Source organism: Chelonoidis abingdonii, chromosome 2, assembly GCF_003597395.2.
Source record: "Chelonoidis abingdonii isolate Lonesome George chromosome 2, CheloAbing_2.0, whole genome shotgun sequence".
In the NCBI taxonomy this organism is placed as follows: Eukaryota; Metazoa; Chordata; order Testudines; family Testudinidae; genus Chelonoidis; species Chelonoidis abingdonii.
In genome coordinates this window covers 62,145,336-62,160,696 of record NC_133770.1, presented here as the reverse complement: position 1 = coordinate 62,160,696, position 15,361 = coordinate 62,145,336, and the positions used below count along the sequence as shown (strand labels likewise).

The 15,361-nt window shown below is 38.7% G+C and overlaps 1 protein-coding gene across 3 annotated transcripts in view; it reads right to left on the bottom strand.

The window, feature by feature from the left end:
* Window positions 1-15,361, bottom strand: part of ITGB8 (integrin subunit beta 8) — an 86,875-nt gene that overhangs the window by 59,635 nt on the left and 11,879 nt on the right. For 2 of the 3 annotated variants that reach the window (XM_032766263.2, XM_032766272.2), the window contains exon 2: window positions 3,568-3,653. In XM_032766263.2, coding sequence (XP_032622154.1) covers window positions 3,568-3,653 — 86 coding nt within the window. Of the gene's footprint in view, window positions 1-3,567; window positions 3,654-9,904; window positions 9,999-15,361 lie in introns of those variants that run through there. The other variant, XM_032766281.2, reaches the window with a different exon arrangement.

Genomic DNA, 15,361 nt, shown 5'->3' with positions numbered 1-15,361 from the left:
CTACTTCTTATTCAGCCAATCGTTCAGACAAAAAAGTTTGTTTACATTTATGAGAGATAATGCTGCTGGCTCCTTATTTACAATGTCACCTGAAATTGAGAACAAGCATTCACATGGCACTTTTGTAGCCGGCATTGCCAGGTATTTATGTGCCAGATATGCTAAACAGTCATATGCCCCTTCATGCTTCAGCCATCATCCCAGAGGACATGCTTCCATGCTGATGATGTTTGTTAAAAAAATAATGTGTAAAATTTGTGACTCAACTCCTTGGGGAGGATTGTATGTCGCCCGGTCTGTTCTACCCGCATTTTGCCATATATTTTATGTTATAGCAGTCTCGGATGATGATCCAGCATATGTTGTTCATTTTAAGAAGACTTTCACAGCAGATTTGACACAACATAAAGAAGGTACCAATGTGAGATGTCTAAAGATAGCCACAGCACAGCTTAAGAAGGTTTAAGAAGCAAAGCGCATTCCAAAATCTGAGAGGGATGAGGTGTGGAACATGCCTTCAGAAGTCTTAAAAGAGCAAACACTCTGATGCAGAAATAACAGAACCTAAACCACCAAAAAAGAAAATCAACCTTAACTGCTGGTGGCATCTGACTCAGATGATGAAAATGAACATGCATCAGTCCGCACTCCTTTGGATTGTTATTGAGCAGAACCCGTCATCAGCATGGACATGTGTCCTCTGGAATTGTGGTTGAAGCATGAAGAGACATATTTATCTTTAGTGAATCTGGCATGTAAGTATCTTGTGACCTCACTCTCAGGTGATATTGTAAACAAGAAGCAGGCAGCATTATCTCCTGCAAATGTAAAAAAACTTGTTTATCTGAGTGATTGGTTGAACAAGAAGTAGGAATGAGTGGACTTGCAGGCTCTAAAGTTTTACATTGTTTTCTTTTTGAATGCAGTTATATTTTGTACATAATTCTACATATGTAAGTTCAACTTTCATGATAAAGAGGTTGCACTACATTACTTGTATTAGGTAAACTGAAAAATACTATTTTTTTTTACAGTTCAAATATTCATAATAAAAAATAAAGTGAGCACTGTACACTTTGTATTCAGTGTTGTAATTGAAATCAATATATTTGAACATGTAGAAAACGTCAAAAAATATTTAAAGAAATGGTGTTTCATTATTGTTCAATTGTGCGATTAATCCCATATTTACTTCTTTTAATTGCTTGACAGCCGTGGTTTTAAATTGTTAAAATATTGGAAGATGTGGATAACAGCAACTGGGAGCTTTTGTAAAGGAGCTCTCCCTTGTACATAGTTCCAAAACTTTTAGACAGAGGTGGGTTTGGGTTTGTTTCTCCCGCTCCCCAATTCCACAATCTTAGGGATGGCTTGCGTGTCAGACTAAGCAAACTATAGAATGAGATGATCTTTCTGGAACCTTACTCCATTAACTTCTGGGGCCACAGATTTTTTAATGGGTTACTTTCACAAAACAGGTGGCTTTCAAAAAACAAACTAAATGTATGAGAACTTTTTTTAAAAATATCAAACAGAAGTGGATCCCTAATTTTTGTTTTATTGAGAAAGAAACCCAGGCTTTCTTTGCTGAAATTCATAAAATACTCCCACAGTAGCGCACAGTTAACAAAAGTGCAGAAAACATAAAATGGGAAAGAAAAAGGGCGTGGTTGCAAAAATAATTCTCTTACACAAGGAGTTTTGAAAGATTGTTTTAACAGGCATAGAGAAAATGTAATAATTACTGTTGATGCCAGAAAGTTTTTCATTTAGCAATATGAGAGCTAGTTAAATAGTTTCAATTTGCGTGTGTTTATGTGCAAATAATGTAGCAAATCATTATTTCTGGGTATAATTGTTGTTCGTGAGTATGGATGCCACCAGTTATTTATGAAAGGGTTGACAAATCCAGAACGTTTAATGAATTTTAAACAGGAATGATGATTCATCTAAAATATTCATACTGAAAGTGTTATTCATTATTTGCTAGTCACTATCTGAATTCTCTTCAGCAAAAGAATAAAACAGGACAATCATTCAACCAGAGAGCAGAAACAATAACATTCAACTCAGATGACCAACCACACATGGCAATGAGAAATAGCACAAGGGTAAAAGACAGTGGCCTGTTCTACATTTAAAATGTAGGTTGACATTGCTATGTTGATCAGGGGTGTGAAAAATCCACTCGAGTGCCGTAGCTATACTGACCTAACCCCCCAGTGTACACGCAGCTAGGTCAATAGAAGAACATTCCGATTAACCTAGCTACCATTGTTTAGGGAGGTGGTGTTCATACAGTGATGGGTTATGGTGGCAAAGCTACAGCACTGTACCTATGCCGGTACAGTCCTTAAAGTGTACATATACCCGTAGTGAAAGAGAAAGGGTAACAAATACACTTGTAGAAGGTGCAGTCAGTGCATGAACAGAGAGAAAAATCGCACCATCAGTTCTAATTAGCAGCTTTAGAACAATCAAATTAGCAATGTTTGTAGTATACTGAAGAAATATAAAAATATACACTTTAAAATTACATATACAAAATGGAAAGTTTAAAAATGATTTTGTAACAAAACAATATGGAAAAATACACAAAGATTAAATGTAATAATGTAGTATTTTAACTGACCCACCATTCAGCCTCTAAAATTATGCTGGCATGAAGTGGAGAGAAAGAAACCCATTGGCTGCAATGTGAGCATCAAAATAAACAAACCCTTGTGAAGTCAGCAATGACATCTTACGCTATTACTAATTGCCTAAACATGTCCTTAAAAGTTTTTGTGAACTTCTAATTGACAGTAAACAATCTTGCAAATAAAATAAAATAAAATAAAATAAAATAAAAACCTACAAATCACTCTTGACACCCTTCAGAGACATGAAAACTCATAACTGGGTATATACAAATTGAAATTAAGTGGTTGGTTGTCAAAAACAGAAACCTCGCTGTTTTCCACACAGTACTGATTTCAGAATAACTCAACTTATCACAAAAGCATTACAATCCCTGGTAAGTCACAACTGAAGGTTTCTTGTGTCAAAAATAGAAAAGCATCAGTTTTTCCATATGTGACAAAGGAAATGATATATGATGAAATCAAATTGACTCCAAGCAATTCAAAACCAAAACATTATTAGTAAAGTAACTTGCTGGAATGTAATAAGCACAGATATTAAAATGATTTGCTTCTGATATATGATGAGAGTGTTTAATAGAAATTACTGATAAGTAATTTTGTATTGCTGAAGCCAAAAACTTTTGAACTCCCCAAAGTTACTTTTAGTCTGCCAATGCTATCTATAAAGTAGATGGAAAACACAAAAAGGTTCGCACTTTATTTAAAAATTATTGTAATTTTCCAAATAAAAAAAAGTAACATTTTGTCTTTTGGCAACCAAAAAAATTTCACATGATTTGTCAGGTGCTGTCTCCAAGAAGTCTAAATAATTTTTCCCTGTTATTTCTCAATATCTTTCTTTTTCATATTCTGGAGTTCCTTCATCTGCATAAGTGTGTTAGAAGCGGCTAAAATAAGGAAATAAAACAAATAAATAGCTCACCTCTTGAGAACACCATCCACACTCTGGGCCCAGGGCAAGACACATTGTGCATGTTAGTGCATTTGAAGTGGCACATCTGTTTTCCGCTGTAATGAAATATAAAAACAAATAGTGATTCATGATGGTATGTGGGAACTCTGTAAAATGCCTAATTTTAAACTCTGATTAAATAAACTACTGTTTAGCAGATTAAGACTGATGACAAAGTTTATGAATAAGAGAAGAACAGGATAGAATACGGGCAAGTAGAGAGCACCTATACAAATCTTAATGACTATATTCAGAAACTGGAAATATTCTTCCCAACCAACATTACACTGCTTAGCATATTGCTTCATGCCTGTGTTTTTGGAGAGCACGATGTCAACTCTCACTACTCTCAAACCTTTGATACAGAACATTGGCAGTTTGCTTCTGAAAGGAGATCTGTTCCTCTTGAGCCTGTCAATTAGCCCTCTCTGAGCATCAACATTAACAGACTCTTTCAGCATATTCAGTCTAAGGCCGTACTTTCGTTGTTAAAAAATTTTTGTCGCTCAGGGGTGTGAAAAAAAGTTTTAATGACGAAAAGTGCCAGTGTGACCAGCACTTCGTTGGTGGAAAACACTCTCCTGCTGACAAAGCTACCTCCCCTCATTAGGAGTGGGTTTATTTTGTCATTAGCAGAGTTCTCTCCTGGCAGAAGAGTGTGGCTACACTGCGTACCTTACAACAGCACGGCTCTGATGGCACAGCCGCACCATTGTAAGGTATGCAGTATAGATGTAGCCTAAGTGACTCTCACATCCAAGCGTATGTCTGTGGCAGCAGAGTCTCTTCCTGACAAGAAGCATTAGGAAACTGTATTTTATGGCTCTTCAGTACTCAGCGAAGTATATTTAAACTGGTGTGCAGCTGACACAGTGATCAACACCACTGCCAGCAAATGTCACAATCAATTTGCACAGAAGCCGGCAGAGATATTAAGGCTAAAATTTTGGAAGACAGCATCTTAGTTTCATATGGTCCAAATGTTAAAACTGCAATTTGTACTGGCAACAAAGTCAGTAAGTGCAAATGTAATAAATTACTGCACATGAGATCCACCAATACACTGTGGATAGTATAATAATACACAATCTTGCATCCATTATAATAGGTGCATGCTGCTTTAAGAGACACTTGTTTTTCATTCAAGATTTTAACTTTGTATAAACCAGGGGTTCTCTAACTTTTCCATAGCATTAACCACACCTTAATAAAGATATTGTCTCACAGATCACCTCCTTCCCATTCATCGTCATGCAGGCCACTTCTCCTTCCAGAATAAAATCCTTGTGACAGTTAAAACAGCTCACACTAAAAATAATATTGAGAAAGTATTTAATATTTTAGCTTCTTTTAATGTGATCTTAGCAGCTCGATTCAAGGAGGAGAACCAGCATTACACAATCAGCCAACTCTCCACAAGCAACTAGCAAGAGCTCCCTGCATAACTGATGCTTACTTGATAACAGCTTTGGAACTATTAGTATAAACAAAATAGATCAATGTCTAATAAAAATGTGAGCAGGATAAGACCTTAAGGTCATATTCTAAGTTAGTGGCAAAACTCACAAAGACTTAAATAGAAGCTTGATCTGCCTTTTATTTTATACAAGCTGTATCCAAAATGTTTTATTATAAAATATAATAAAATAATAATAATAATGCAGAGAGAGAAATTAACACATATTCGAAAGGGAGAAAATGCGCATTATCAGATGACAGAGTATTGATAAATTGAAGAGAGACAGGAACATAATTTTAGATGGCAAGAGATGCAGAGAAGGTTCTAGCAACAAAAGAGAAATTGCCTGAAGGAACAAAGAGGATGTCAGTGCTAGGTAAGTGGAAGGAACATCAGGAAAACTAAAAAGAGCAAAAACTAGTCTATAAGGTGTACTTTAAAAAAAGAAACATGGTAAATTTGGACTAGACCTGAAATAAGTGCAAGGCAGGGCAGTGTTGTTCTTTGTTACCATCAAACTTCTTTGCATTTGTGAAAAGATGGACAGCAGCATTCTCCACGTGCTGAAATCTAGAGAGCTGGAACTTGGACGCCACGAAGAAAGTGGCACTACAGATTGAAAGGATGGGAGAAAACAGCACAGATGAGGATTTCAGTCAAGGCAGTGCACTGGCAGGGTTCTGAAGCTGGTGATAGACAGATCTGCAGGAATAAGAGGGCCCAGGACGATGCCAAGATGTTGGAGGAAGAAATTAAGGGGATGGAGTTGCATTTGAGGATTTTCTTGCTCAAGAGAATCCCTTCTCTCTTCAACGTCTTCAGAAGCAGAGATGAAGTCAGAAGTTTATTTGGTCATGACAGACAGAGAGAGGAACAGAGAGAAGTCATTAAAGGTACCAAAGGTATAGAATGGCTGATCATCAGCATAAGTGTGGTAACTAACAGAAAAGGTAGGGAGAAGCTGGATAGAAGAGAAAAGAGTCTCAGACCTAAACCTTGATGGGATTCACTGAGATGCAGCCAGTTCTAGCAGAAGAGTTGTTTGACAGGTAAGAGCAGAAAGTTTACAGGCAGAAACCACAGGAGAAAGTGATCCACAATACTGAACGCTGCACTAAGGCCAAGAAGAACCAAGAGGGACAAAGTGCCTTCAGCAGAAGTAAGGAGAAGATTGCTAGTTACATGAAACGGATCGATTCTGCTGTTGCCATTTCCCTTAAGAGTTTTTAATATGGCGTATTGGCCTGTATGACTAAATAGACAAAAATTGGCCAAATTAATCCCTTGTAATCACTGTAATCAATGGAGTTAAACCAAAAATGAATTTGGTCCAGTGAATTTCTTATATTCATTTATGAGAGTCCCTACTATAGATGTAGACTCCAGTATGAATAATACAGGTAATTTGCTTGCAGAGTTCTTGTATGTATTTCTTAAACATTTCCCAGAATGAAATGTTACAGCGTGTGTAACATGACTACTCCTACACACACACCTGCCAAGAAAGATAATGAATGTCAATCATCAACAGGATGGGTGGACAGCATGTGCAAGCTGAATAGACAAAACTTCTTCCAGATTTTTTATTAATGTTATTGTTGGTTATGAATATAGCTAGAGTCTATTTTGTTAGAAATAGTCAGGAGTGAAAATAGCAAGAAAGAGGAGAAGGCCCTAAAACTCCAGTTGGGGTTTTCCATGTGATAGTTAAACACATGGAAGACTGTTAACAAATGAGGTCTAAAGATCTTTTTGCTGACGACTCCAGGGCCTCAGAAGTTCTGTTTTCCAATCATAAAATTAACGACTGGCAATTGAAAGGCTTGTTACCACTGGCTTAAAAGATTAATTCATTTGGAATGAGGAGGAGGGAAAACTTGAAACTGATTTATTGATACCCAAAATAGACTGGCTAGATTATTAATGCCATTGCTAAATTTGTTTCAATATGATCTCTTATAACAGTTACATTTATGGACATGTTTTCATTCACAAAGTATTTATTATTTAGTTATAAGTCTATTCTAAAACTTTAAAATGAAAAGCCTAAATAAAACAGTTTAAAAAATATCTTATTCCAAAAAATAAGAAACATTTTTATGAGTAGGCTCTGTAAAAAACGGAGAATTTTCCTGCCACTTCACCAACAGAGTCCAGACAAGACTGACTTACTATACAGCCAAAGTTAAGAGCAAGTTTCTATTGGCTTAGTTAGAACTGATGTATGCCAAAAGATATTTTAAACAAGAAGGGCCAAATTTTGGCTTGAGAACCACATAGTTTTTATTATGTGCATATGCCTAAGTGTAGCAGGTTAAACTGCATATATCCAGCCACACATACAAAGAAGAAGAATTCCCCACACAAGTCATAATTATCACACATACTGAAGAAGTGAATGCACTACTTTCTGGAGGGCACACTCTTAGGATGGCAAGCCAAAAACATAACCATCAACGTGTACCCTCTCAGATTGTTTAATAAATGAGTACATCAAGTTGAAAGTGAGAATGGGAATTTATGATCATGTAGCCTACATAACAGAGGTTACAGAATTTCACCCAGTCATTCCTGTATCAAGACCAGAAACTTCTGGGGAACTAGAGTATAGCTTTTAGAAAGACCTCCAATCTTGTTTGAAAGACTTAAATACACCAACTCCTTATCTGGGCCTCTCTGTAGTTACTATGGTCCATAATAGCCATTATGTGGCAACACTTTGGAAGAAGACTACAGGTTTTTCCCTTGCCTTCACCCTTCTATTTTATTTGACAGGCCAGACAGTTTCATTCCCATAAGTAGGACAGCCAGCAACTGCCCCAGATAACAGACAGTTTCCTAGTTTATTTTGACTGAAAGTGCAGATGCACACTGAAAAAGTATTGCAAAAATGGCACGGAGCAGGAGGGTTTCCATTATGATTGTGTCTAACACTTCTTGCTCACTTTCCAATTGGGAAAAAGGTTTGTTCTAATTGCCAATCCTGCAAACTCCTCCTGGAATCTGAAAGTCAGCATGAGTTCTTTCCTGCTTGCATTCCAGCATAAACAATACAGTACAGGGTAAATTAAGCTATCAAGATATGTCCACACTGCACACTAAATCCAAGCCCTGACTCAGGTTTGAGCCCAAGCTCCCCTTTTGTCCACACACAAATCAATCTGACTTGGATCAGCAAGCACTCAGGACCCAGGACTCAGCTAGCATTGTGGGTCATCGTCTGACCCACTATCACTTGGGTCCAAGCCCTGTTGTTCTGCAGTCTAGATGTAGCTCAAGTGGCAGACCCAAGTCAGAAGGTGGACACACCAGCACAGCCATGAGACCCAGGTCCAGCAATTGTAAACCCAGGTTTACAATACAGTGTAGATGCTAAAGCACAGGTTTGGAAACACTGAGTCCAAAAGGCCAGGTCCTACAGACCCAGGTTTACAAGACAGTGTAGACATACTGGCTGTTTCAAGGGAGTTGCATCTATGCCTTTAAATTAATTTCTGCTACACCCAATTTCCCAATAGGATAGCACAGGTGTAACAAAAGGACAGAATTTCAGAGTAAAGGAACACTAACTTGAAAAAAAAAAATCACATTTCCTTATGAAAACCTGTGTATCTGCTATTTTTACAAGTAATCCCTCAGATTACTAGAAAGGAAACATTAAGAGAAAAACATTTTTCCTCTGTTTTTCCCCTGTACTTTGTGCAGTTGACAGTTATATGAATTTAATCTGTTTCACTATTTTATTGATGGTCACTTGCATCACTCTCACACTTTGCTCTGATGGGATCTCAGCTGCATGCACCTCCACAGGATGTGAAAGAGGGTGCTTAACAGCAAGAAGAGCAGCAAACCTGCAACTGAACTGAAGAGGTATCGGGCAGATGCATGCACAAAGAGAATGGTAATGGGGGAGAGCAGGATCGAACGGGTTTGGTATTGCTGCTCTTGGGCCCACCAAAGAGACTTCTGTCAACATGGTAAGGAAGTAAAATCCACTCCCAGAACCATTCAGATTTATTCCCCCATTTAAAATTTCTAGACTTTTTTTTTTTTTTTTTTAAATGGCTAATTTAAAAACGTCCTTATTTTAAGGAACACTGTCAACTTGAATGAAGTGTTCTGGCAGTTTCACTGAAAGAGATCAAAGCGTAAGAGTTAAACGCACACATCTAGATAAATACTGTAGAAAGCATTGCTAGCGAGCTGGATTTGGATTCCAGTCCTAACGCTACCATTGTCTTGCTGTGTATTGGTGGTAGGTCAGTTAACCTCTCTGTCTCTCATTTACACCTAAATGGAAATAATAACCTTTACAAGTCACTTTGAGATCTAGGAATAAAAAACACTACTTGCACATGCACAGTATAGACTGATACAGAGTCAGGATTTTAAAAAAGTAGGTACTTGAGATCCTAAGTGAGATCAATTTCTGAAGACTGTAAACTTTATTTTTAAATAAGCAGTTTCTAAGCCTCTATGGTCGCAAAGAAAATCTTCAAAATGTTACGAGAAGCAGCATTATTTCCATGAATCTTTGCTGCTCATAGGTTTGCAGGTCTCTGAGATGTACATTAGCAAGTCTAGAAGAATTAAAAAAAAAGAAACTTGGTAATTTTGGATTGGACCCAGACATATATGGCTCAGCTGTGCCTCCGTGGCTGCTACCCCTCCTACCATGGCAACATTGCTTTTTATATGATGATAGTGCAATGAGACTTAGTGAAGTATACCTACGTGAGACTGGGAATCACACTCTTAGCTCATAGTATAGACGTTGCCAGAGAATTAAGGAAACCAGTCACTAGTCATAACCCTGTGGGCAGCAGCAGTCAAACAGCAAAGACTCACCTCAGTTTCATGCTGCATGGGAAATCTAGGAGCAGCAGCAGAGGCAGTCATAGGAATTATTAACTGGGAAGATCAACCAAGGACACAGAAGTTAGGGGAAGAGTAACCAAGACCTCTTTCCATCTCTCTTTGTAGCCAGAGGGCTCTGGGGTAGAGGTAGAGCAGCAGAGACTTCTGCCAACACAGCATCCAAGAGGTTGCGAAGGAAAGAGAGGACACAGGCAGTTGGGGACGGAGGGATTAGAGCAAGTTTATCAGAAATATACTACCCTAAGGCAGAGAAGGAAAGATGGAACCACCAAGTGGTGCCTAGAGAGAGCACCTTCCCCCTTTCTAGCAGCAGGGCAATGACATGGATGCTGACCTTCATAAGGATGCTGCCTCTGGACCTAGCCTTGGACTTCATATCTTCCTCTGTCCAACAGGTTTAATCTTACAGCTAGTAGGTGCCTGGAACATTTTTCAAGTCATCCTTGAAGTTAGTGAATATCCCCATCATTCATTTTTAGCCCTTCTTCTCTCCCTGCATTTTCTTGTGGAGCTGTCTGCCTTTAGACAAGATGGCTACAATTCCTTCGAGCGATGCATGCCTGTAAACACTGAGTCAAAGAATATTCTGTTTCTGAAGCCATCTTATTCTGAATCTGTCTCTCACAGATAGAAGTGTACACAGTAATTTAAGATGATCATATCATTTGGAAATACTCATCCCACAGCCATTAGCTGCTGTGTCCTAAGTTTGATCTACTCAAGTTGCTCTGCACCAAAGTGATGGTATAAAGTACCAAGAAAGTTGCCTTAAATGCATCCTTTAGGATTACCCTTGTGTAAAGGGTACCTCAGGATGCATAGAGATGGCTTACCAGCTACAAGAAAACACCCTTAGCTCCTGCTCTAGGGGCATTCCTGGAAGGGATGTAGATGTGGGTGTCTTTATGCCCTGATCTCCAGATGCTGGAATTATCCTTTGCAACTCTGTGTTGCACTGGGAACCAGGAGCCAATATCTCAGCTACAACAAAGTTCCCTCTCCAGTCTAATATCTATGAGCAGCACTTCCATTAGGACCTCATCAACATGGAAATAACAGTAGGCCCTTTGCATGTAGCCTAGAATAATATGGGGAAAATACATGTTTCAGAATCACACACATTTAAAAACCACTATTTATACAAAAAGTAAAATTCATATCAGACAGGCTAGACCCCATCGTTCAGGGATCTGTGTTCAGTGGCAATATTTAGCCAGATATAGCCTGTTTGTGAGGCTATTCTAATGTTTTTATTGACTTTTGGAACACAGAAAGAAAAAAGGAAAAATAATGCCTGGTAATTTTTCAATGGAATTTTGTAATCTTAAAATATGGTAAATGATTAACATGAATCTCGGAGTATGGCAAATAACATTTCAGGAAAAGAGTTTCAGGTGTGAAACTTTTTTGGTTTGGTTTTGCACCCTTTGAACTTAGACTAGTTAATTAAGAAATATCCTCTTCAATTTGTGGTACACAAAGCAATAGACAGTACCTGCAATCAATGAATTGCCTAAGCATAAATTCAGGAGGATGAGCTAAGGTACAGAGCTTTTGTAAGTGTATGGCTTAAAATTATTGAATATGCTACTACATCTTATAACACAATACTGTAAAGTCAGTTCTTTTTATTGTTCTGTGATGTTATGAGTTCAGGATTTGTGCTTTTGTTGCAGCAATTTTTGACCTCAAACACACCTAAGAGCAGGCAGTTCCTGTGTTCTGTTGTAGGTTTTTAGAAATCTCTTCTCAATAAAGTAAATTAGGAGGTTTGTCATTGCTTTCAAAGGCTGAAGGATCACACTCCTGAATGCATGACTTGACAGGTAAGCGAAGGAACAGATTACAGAATTATTATTTTTTTAAATTGTATTTATTGCTAACATTGAGGCCAAGATTTAAAAACAAAAGCAGAAAAAGAGAAAAAAAAAAAGACTTAAGTTGTGCCCACAAAATATACAGACTCATATACCCATTGTAATCGTATGTGCAAACACATTTTTATATGCAATTTTCCTGTTGTGCTTGCAAATTTCATTTGTTCATTCCTATGTTTTGCAGGTACAGTTTAGGTATCCAATGGGGGAAAAACAGACAATACATTGCCAGACTTTAAACAGTTAATTAGTGTTTTAAAGTTTCCAAACCATTCCACAGCACTTCCAAGGCAAAATGAAAATTTACAGTTGTTTAGATTGGAAGAGCACACTTAGTCATGTCATGAGCTTTGTTTTAGTTAAAGATATTCTGTGTCATTCTTGCCAAACTTTAAATCCTTGATAGACTTCATGTTTCCTGGGGGGTGGACAGGCGTGGGGGTCTCTGTACAAGCACAGTGAATCCTATGTTTTCCCTGAAACTTACTAAGTTCTCCATTAGGGGTCATGGAGTGACAAGGAATTCCCATCCCATAGAAATGTGCTTTTGTCACAAAACTGAAAAACTCTTATCTGTCTGAAAAGCTGAAACTGGGAATGAAACAGCAGAAATGTATATGACTCACCCCAGTTCACCAGCACAGATATCTGTATGCTGGAGGGATTCACTCTGGGAGAGGGGACCTGCTTGGTTGAATCAGCTACTCCACTAAGTGCCCTCACTTGGCCCAGCCTCCACCCATTTTTGGAATAGCACCGGCCAGTCACTACAAAAATGGACAAAATTATCCTGAATTTTCAAAAGCACCAAAGAGTCCTGTGGCATCTTATAGACTAACAGACATTTTGGAGCATGAGCTTTCATAGGTGAATATCCACTTCATCGGATGCATGTGTCACCCATGAAAGCTCATGCTCCAAAACGTCTGTTAGTCTATAAGGTGCCACAGGACTCTTTGCTGCTTTTACAGTTCCAGACTAACACAGCTACCCCTCTGATACTGAATTTTCAAGTAGTGCCAGAATATACTGAAGGGGGAGGGAGAGAGGGAAGGGCCACTGTTCTTAGCAAGATAACTGCTATCAATTTTAAAGACAATGACAAATCCTTGGGCCTTACCAGTGGTACCATCTCTGCAATAAGAAGTTTGCTGCAGCTTAATCAAATGTTTAAGGAACCCACCCCACCCCATTGCAGCTACCCAGTCCCAGACCTGCCTAGAGATGGTGTTGGACTCCACCCTAACTCTGAGCTGGAAGGGATGTTTTAGAGCCATTGACAACACAGAGAGCCCAATTCCAGCTTAGCAGAAGAAGAGGGTAAGTGCCCAAATAACTGACAGTCTAGGCAAGACTTCTGTCAGTTGACATCTGAAACAGAACAGAGTACAGGCAAAAGTAACTCCTTCTCTATATTGATTGGGGTTACTACTGCCCTAACATGGCAGTAACCATGGCTGCCATAACCTGGTAAGGGAGGAACCAAGATTTGTGGAGGACACTGCTTCAGAGGAGAATGGGAGCTCACTCCTTCACCCCCATGGCTCTACAAATCCCAATGGATTCCTTATACCAGGTCCCAATGCCCTCAATATTGTCTGACTGATACATGCCATGGTGAGGGGCTGTTGTACCTTTCATTGTTGTGTGAAGCAAAGTCAGGCTGTTGTCTTACGTTTGCCCTCATCTATTTTCAAATCTGTCTTTTTCCCAATATTACTGTAAAATATACAGCTATTAAAATTACTGGACACAAATTAAACCATGAGCCTCTATTTAGGCTTGATGATCAATAAATAACTGAAGAACCATCCACTGTACTGGCTATTATAATACATCTGTTTTAGTCCAACAGGAAATTGTTTATGGTTTGTTTAACAGTGTGGAAGAGTGAGAGAGAGAGAAGGAAGAATTATTCATTACCTGAACTGAACTTTCCTGAAATCCCTTTTTGTTCTACAGTGACCTTAAACTAACATAGTTTGCCCTCTGTACTAGCCCGGCATGTCCTTTTTAAGTATTACAATACAGTTCCCATTATCAATATAGACAGGTATTTAAAATGTCTATGCTGGTTTCAAGTCAACAAGATCATCTTTTACATATTCCCTTGGACAAAAGTGAGCAAAAAGGTAGTAACATTTTCATTCCAGTGAACAAGCTACACAGTTTGATTCTGGTATTTTCTCATCAGGTCATTTGTGCTACCCCAGCACAAAGTACTATAATTGTTCATTGTTAAATAATTTTATTTCTGAAGTTGCCAAGATGATAGAAAATGTAAAACAATTTATAGAAGAAACAAATTACAGCAACTAAAAGAAGTTTATTCCACTAGTAATACCAAAACCACTAACCATTCTCATGGAAAATGAACATAAAAACATACAAATATTTCTCTCATAGCACCATCTACCATATGTCTGTGCTAGAGTACTTATATATTTTATTGCTGTACCAGAATCAGGCAGAAAACACACACATCCTGATGGACATCAGCAGGCAATGCAGTGGGCTAGTTTCAAAGATGTTGTGGGAGATAGGATCTTGTTTTTAAGGCACCAAATATGCTTAATTCCTGGCTCTGTCACAGATTTTCTATGCAAACTGCAGGCTTAGTTCCCCAAGTAATACTTTCTCCACCTAAAAAGTGGTGGGAGGCAGTATTGAGAGGTGCTCAGTTACAACAGTGATAGGAAAGAAAGAAAAATATTAGTAAATAGGTGTGATTCAGAGTATTTTACATATGGACTCCAAACATTTTAAATTAAAGTGAGGGGTGGTATATTTTAAAATTTAGTTTCCTGTTCGTTGCTTTTCTGCTAACTCTGTCTGCTCTTTCAACACTTCAACAGACTTCTATTCACCTTTTAACTTGTTCCATTGTGCACGTGCGTATATACACAATTTACTGCAGAAGCGAGATGTGCTATATATCACTTATCAGTAACAAGTGGATCTTTCAGCATAAAGTAAGTTATGCAACCAAGCTACGAAGACCTGAAAATGTGGTGGGACGGTGCACCCCATAAGGCTTCATGGAAATACGCTTATTAATGTATATATATGACATACCTGGAATATGTTTTATGCTACATATGCCATGTAACATATCTCTGTAAAGGTTATGATTTCCTGCAGGGGTCCCCAGTGCGATGCCCGCGGGAGCCATGGCACCTGCGGGGGCATCTTAATGCGCCCACGTCCTGGCCCCCAGGAAAGCACTCACCGAAATGCCGCAACGACGCCTCTCGATGACATCGCTTGCCGTCAACAAGTGATGTAATCGAGAGGCGTCGCTTCCAAATTTCGGCGGGGACGCCTCTCGATGATGCCACTTGCCGTCGACAAGTGATGTCATAGAGAGGCATCGCTCCCGAATTACGGCGAGGACACCTCTCGCTGACACCGCTTGCCATCGACAAGCGACGTCATCGAGAGGCATCACCACCACAGTGGTCCTTCAGCTGGCACCCGCCAGCCGAAAAGGTTGGGGACCACTGCTCTACTGAATCTATTCACCCTATTTGTATGCGTCATTGTTGTATTC